Source organism: Poecilia formosa, unplaced genomic scaffold, assembly GCF_000485575.1.
Source record: "Poecilia formosa unplaced genomic scaffold, Poecilia_formosa-5.1.2 Scaffold377, whole genome shotgun sequence".
In the NCBI taxonomy this organism is placed as follows: domain Eukaryota; kingdom Metazoa; phylum Chordata; class Actinopteri; order Cyprinodontiformes; family Poeciliidae; genus Poecilia; species Poecilia formosa.
The window spans coordinates 153,552-159,762 of NW_006800316.1; the positions used below are offsets into that span (position 1 = coordinate 153,552).

The following is a 6,211-nucleotide window of genomic DNA, read 5'->3' on the forward strand; positions in this document are numbered from 1 at the left end:
AAAAAAAAAAAAAAAAAAAACTCAGGAATCAGGAAACAAAAAGCCAGCAGGGTGAACAGGGAAGTAAACAAGAGGAACCAACAAGGAGGAATGAAAGAGCAATGAATAAATACTGGGAGTGTGAATACTGGAACAAAGGATTAACTGACTACTAGGTCGCAGGTTTGAGGGGAGCAGATGAAGAGTGTATCCTGCATTTATGAGGCTGCCATAAAGTTTTGATTACGTACCGTGTTCAACATATGTGATGAATCCCAGTGTGAGCAGAACAGCTCCCAGGTGAAAACTCAGGCCCTGAAGAAAACAACAGCACATAAACAGCTTCAACTATTCAGCAACTTCCTTGAAGAAGCAAATAGACTGAAGTTATATTATCCTTCTATATTTTTATCATTCTTATATATGTTTTTTTTTCAATTGACAATATAGGCCTAGCAAGCAGTTAAAATAACTAAATAAGAAAGGAAGTGAAATGAAAGATGCAGAGCAATATTTACTTCCTTCTTGCAACTAAATTTAGTCTTGCAATTAAGATAGTTTTTGTTTTCTTTTGACCACTGGAGATAGGCACCTGCCACTTCCAAAAACCCTTCAAGGAAAGGACGGATGGATGGACGGACGGACGGACGGACGGACGGACGGACGGACGGACGGACGGACGGGTGGGTGGATGGATGGATGGATGGATGGATGGATGGATGGATGGATGGATGGAAGACTTAAATTCAAACAGAAGCTGTTTGAATTTAAGTCTTCTGGTCTGCTAACATGCAAAATAAAAATTAAAGTCGAAGAAACTTTCAGTTTTTAACTCTTTAATCCAAAAGGAATCAAACTGGAGTTAAAGATGATGTACTGTTTCAGAAAGTATTTAATATTTCATATTCTAATTCATAGAGTGAAGGCTCCTGCTTATGGAGAGGCCGTGTTACAGTCTCACAGATTTTTGCCCTTCCTGTAAGACTTTTGCGTTTGCAACAAATTAAACTCATCAATCCCAGTAAAATTATCCAGCCCAGTAAGACGACAAAAACCTCAAGTATAAGGAATTACAGTACAGTGCACACATACACAAACACACACACACAAACGTCCATAACGTTTTGTATGAAATTAGTTTCGTCCATCTCATACACCAGACACTTGTGAACAAAGAAAAATGCCTCTGTGACTGACATGCAGGAGGGCGCTGGCTGTGTATGTCACAAGGATTGCAGGGAAGGTTCCCAGTTTCACGGAGGTCTTAAACACATCTGAGAAAGACAGAGAAAAGAACACATTCAAACTAATTATTTAACAAATACAGCTCTTTGTTTGTCTTCCAAGAGATGTGAATTCTAACTCTGAGACAAATGAGATGCTACTAAGCGATTCAGCAGTATCAGAACCATCTTAATCCTTGATCAAGACAGTTAATTAAAGATTAACTCTCTTGATTAGCTATCGAAATCAAGGTAGTTAAACCATGAAGCCAAACATATTCACCACTGTACTGGTTTGAAAAATGTTGTGTGTGTTTGACTCCAACAATAATATCTAGTAATACTGAGTGATTGACGCCAAGACCCACAGGTTTTTAACCACTGAGACATCGGGATGTTCCATGATATCACGACCAGCACCATGGAGCGAGGCATTTCCACACTCAGGGGCTTCACTATCCTCATATTCCTGCACAAAAAGTACAAAGAGTGATTCGAAATAAATACATTCTACATTTACCGAGTTCGTCTTTTCACAAACACTCCACTGCAAGTTAGATAAGTCCAGCAGCTGAGCTTTGTGAAAGTTACCATTGGATGTTGTCTTTTTCTTCCGTGAAACCTGCTCCTGCCAACATGCTGGTGCCTTCGCTGAGATGACCCACGAAGTAATTACTGAAGTGGAAGGACACTGCATTCTCGTAAGCACGCAGCCACCTGCACGGCACACATATATTCAGCTGGCCTTCTTCTTCCTCAACGTCAAACACTTGGCACTTTGAACTTAAAATAAATTCAATGAAGCACAGAAAATCTGACAATACTTTCATTTCAAACAATGTTTTTGCAGAAGTAGAACAGTTAAGAAAAACACTCAGGTCATCTATTCTAACGCAAAAGAATATTTGTCAAAAAATAATGCTAATGTAAACCCCAGCACCAATAGTGGTTTTTTTTATGTGCTTTTAATAGTCCAGTTTGTTTTTGTAGTTGTTGTGAAAAATGCAAAAAAAAATGCAGGAGTAAATATTTGTGACATTACAGTAAAATGCCAAAGAGGAAGGAAAACACATAGAAATCTGGAATGGAACAAGCAGAGAAATGGCTTGATTTTTGGTAAAATAAAGATTCTTTTTAATATTAGGGTAAGGCCTTGCCATGTTGTCTGGTGGACGACCCAAATACAGTCAGGGAGAGACGGCGAGGTGACGAAGCTTTTATACAAAAATGAAGAAAAAAAACTTACAAAAATCATAGGGAACACAGTGAGACGGGGCAGAACAAAAAAAACACAAAGAATCCAGAAGGAAGGACAGCAGGATGAAAGAGGAAGTGACAGGATTTAATGGAAGAACCAAGTGACTGAGAAGAAGTTGTATAAATACTGGGGAGCAGAAACAAAACAAAAAAAACTTTCCCAACCAACGAGGGCGGAAGGGATCTTCGAAGGACAAAACTAGAGCTCTATTAAGTTCACAATGGCCACAGTGAGCTGCCCAGGAGCAGAGAGGCTGGAGGCCGGCGACGAAGGAGTTTGAAGTCTACAGGGTGCCGGTGAAGGCAGAGGAACCCATGAAGAGGACCTCGGGGTTGACCTTTCGGCCAGTGGAACCCAGAGGTTTGAAGATCCAACAGCGCAGGAGTTTGGGACCCACAGAAACTTGGGGCTCACAGGACTGTGGCACTGGAGGAGCTTTATGCCAGCAGAAATGTGGCATAGCCAATTCTCTAAAGGTTGGCATTGGAGGAGCTTGAAGCTTGCAGGCCAGCATCAGCTAACGGTCCTTAAAGTCCCGTTGAATCCTGGGGAATACAACTCAGCTGATTTTAACACACATAGAGGTGATGGAGCTGGGGAAGGCGACCCACATAGATAGAGGCGCTGGAGACCCATGTAGAGACACTGGAGTTGAGAGAGACCCATAGAGGGTCTCTGAAGATGAAGAAGTCCCACAGAGGAGCTTTGACTCTGGGGAAGAAGACCCACGACCCAACGCCTAGCCACCTCAACATATCAAGGGATAGGGGAATGTGAAACTACCAAAATACAACATGAAGGGAAACCAAGAAGTAACACAATGTGCATCCAGAACTCTAGTGAGCACAAGGAATTTTACCCTTAATGTACCCATAATTCACATGAATTGGCTGTGCCACCACTATGCGGCCTCCGCAGTAAAAACACACCAGTAAAAATGGATGATCAGCAACATCACAAGCAAGACGTTAGCTTGTTCCTACAAGCTATACAGATCGAACTAAACAAATTCCAAAATGAAAACAAACAAGACTTTCAACAATTAAAAGAAGAAATTAAAGAGAAATTAAAGAAGACATAAAAACTGAGTTGAAGGCATTAAAAAGTGAAATCTACTGGAATACATCCACTAACACTGAGAAAATCAACAAACTCGAAGATGGGCCAATGGAAGTCAAAGCACAGGTAGTCAAGACAGAGATACTGAGCTTAGCAATGAATGATGCTCTGGTTAAAGTAATGGAAAGCCATAAGGAGACACAAAGGAGGTTAACATTTCTAGAAGGGAAATCTAGAAGGAACAACATGGTGTCTTTTATGACTTTGTATTTTTGTGTTTTTATGATGTGAAGCACTTTGAACTGCTGTGTTGCTGAAATTTGCCACACAAATAAGCTTGACTGTTTGATTGCTGACTGGGTTGGACAGCAACTTCAGGCGCCATTACTATGCATCGTCCATAAAACCATTCCATTCTGATGCAGGATGAAACAAATCTGTCACAAAAGATGCCCTTATTTCTTATCCGACTTCTATCAAATATGGCTTAAAATAAAGCTGAGAAAATTGCCAATACTTGGATATGTAAAATGTGTTTTCTCCCTTGACAGAAATCTATAAATACTTTGGTTCTGGTCAGTTCTGTGAAATTGCAAGTGAGGACTAAATAAATTTCATTTTTTTAATATTGGATAGTTACTTGAAATTTATATACCGGTAATTGCAGCTGAAGGAGATGTGGTTTGTTAACTACTTTATGATATTTTTTCCTATTTGATGGTTGTTATATCGCGATGTTCAACAAATCAAAGAGCCAATACAGTTTAATGAACTTTCAGAAATTACAGTGCACCAGAGCAAAGGGAACATTATGCTGACAAACAGGTGAAGAACAACTAATAACCACTTATATTATTTTCTTTGTCTCCGTGTGTTGGCTTTACTCCACACACACAGCAGTTGTCATGGCAACCAACACTTTTTTTTTGTTGTTAAAATTTTTTCACTAAACTGTGAAATGAGATTCCTTTGGACAATGATGTCTTGTCGTCATAGTGTCAAACTGAATGAAAATTAAATGCAATCGAATATGTCATGTTGAAGCCTTACCCCGTTCAATTGCATCTTGGAAGCAGAAAGAGACAGACACAGTGTTCCTTAAAAAATAGAGATTTTTTAAGGCTATTGCTTTGGAAAAAAAAAACAAAAAAACAAACAACAGGATTTGTATAAATGCATTACTTACTTTTGTGTGACAGAGTTCCCATATATCGGCACGAACAAAGGGAAAAGATACGGAGCGATGCAGGTCGACACCAGCAGACAAATCTGACTCTTTACAAGTCTGACGAGGGAACTATACAGCCACAAGTAGCTCTGAGAAATGAACCATTCAGTCATCACCAACTATGACAATCAATAACAAAAACACAGATGTAAATAAGAATTTTAAAAAAAGAAAAAAAACTCACCAGTTTTGGACCATTAAGTGCATTTTTGTAACTTGACAAGCTGATCCATGGGCCAAACACAACAGTGCCCACAAAGAAAACATAGCCAAGGAACTCAGCAGGGCATGGCAGGTTGTTGTCTTTTCTTCTGTCGAGCTCGAAGGCCAGCGAGATGACCTTCATGGCCACCACCATCTGAGAACCTGACACAAGCACATAATTACCCTCCTTTCGCACAAGAACGAACTGTTTTACAACCTGTGGTATATTTCACAATTTAGCAAAAACTCTTTCAACTGTCTACTTATAATAAGACAATATTATAATAACAGAAAGTCAGGTTGAAATTAGAATTGTATTTACAAGTTAATGACAAATATAATGTGAAAAATGTTTATTATTTTAATTTAAGATTGGAAGGCCTCATTGCCATCACTGTAAACGTACATTTCTCACCCGTTCTCTGTGAGATTCAGTTCTGAACTGCGGCTCTGAGTTTCATCACTTACAGTCAGAAGAAACATGACAACATTGACAAATCACTTTGAACCTGAACTTCTCACGGATATGAATCATTTTGTACTTACCTCGTATTTTATTCCAGGTTCCCATGTCAAAAAAATGCAACTCTCTGAAATAAATCAAGAAGACAATTCTTTCAAACTTTCAAAGTAATCTCTATCCTACATATTGCACTTTAAACTTCAGACAATTTATTTCTGCAAAGCTAATTAGCCCTTAGGAAAGGATGCTAACAGCTGAAAGCTTAATTTATAATATCTCATAAAAGAAAGCTGCAAAAAAGACAATTTTAATAGCGATTAACATCTGGATGAACTAAAAAATATTTTTTTAATATCTCAGAAACCAAAGCAGCACAAACGGAGCACTAACCACTCGGTCCATTTGCTGAAACCTTTCACATGGGTGGGCTGACAGCTTCACTCAGCTACAGACAGAAAAACAGTGGCAAAAACCTGCCAAAGCAGCAATGATATCTGCGTTTTTTTTTTGTTTGTTTTTTAATGTGTTGAATTTCATTTTGATGGAAGCAGTTTGCTCTCCTGCAAGCGGCAGCAGGTACGAGTAGCTTAAGCGCTTACTGCCCTAACCCCTGAAGATGCATATAAATGCAGTTCATGGAAGATGAATGGAGAACATTTTCCAGATTAATTTTTCCTGTTCTCACTGGCTTTTAACACAGCTTGAGTTGCTGCCTTTCTGATTCTTCTATTCGGCTGGTTTTCTGTTGTTTAATATCTCTAAGTGTTTTATTGTTATTGTTTTCACCTGTGTTTTAT

At 39.0% G+C, this 6,211-nt stretch overlaps 1 protein-coding gene across 2 annotated transcripts in view; it reads right to left on the reverse strand.

Moving 5' to 3' along the window:
* Positions 1–6,211, reverse strand: part of LOC103154223 (protein-serine O-palmitoleoyltransferase porcupine-like) — an 11,953-nt gene that overhangs the window by 2,714 nt on the left and 3,028 nt on the right. For both annotated transcript variants that reach the window (XM_007575424.2, XM_007575423.2), the window contains 7 exons: positions 5,498–5,541; positions 4,932–5,113; positions 4,706–4,836; positions 1,794–1,919; positions 1,571–1,671; positions 1,177–1,253; positions 231–294 (listed from right to left, as the gene is read on the reverse strand). In XM_007575424.2, the coding sequence (XP_007575486.1) occupies positions 231–294; positions 1,177–1,253; positions 1,571–1,671; positions 1,794–1,919; positions 4,706–4,836; positions 4,932–5,113; positions 5,498–5,541 (725 nt within the window). The remainder of the gene's footprint in view (positions 1–230; positions 295–1,176; positions 1,254–1,570; positions 1,672–1,793; positions 1,920–4,705; positions 4,837–4,931; positions 5,114–5,497; positions 5,542–6,211) is intronic.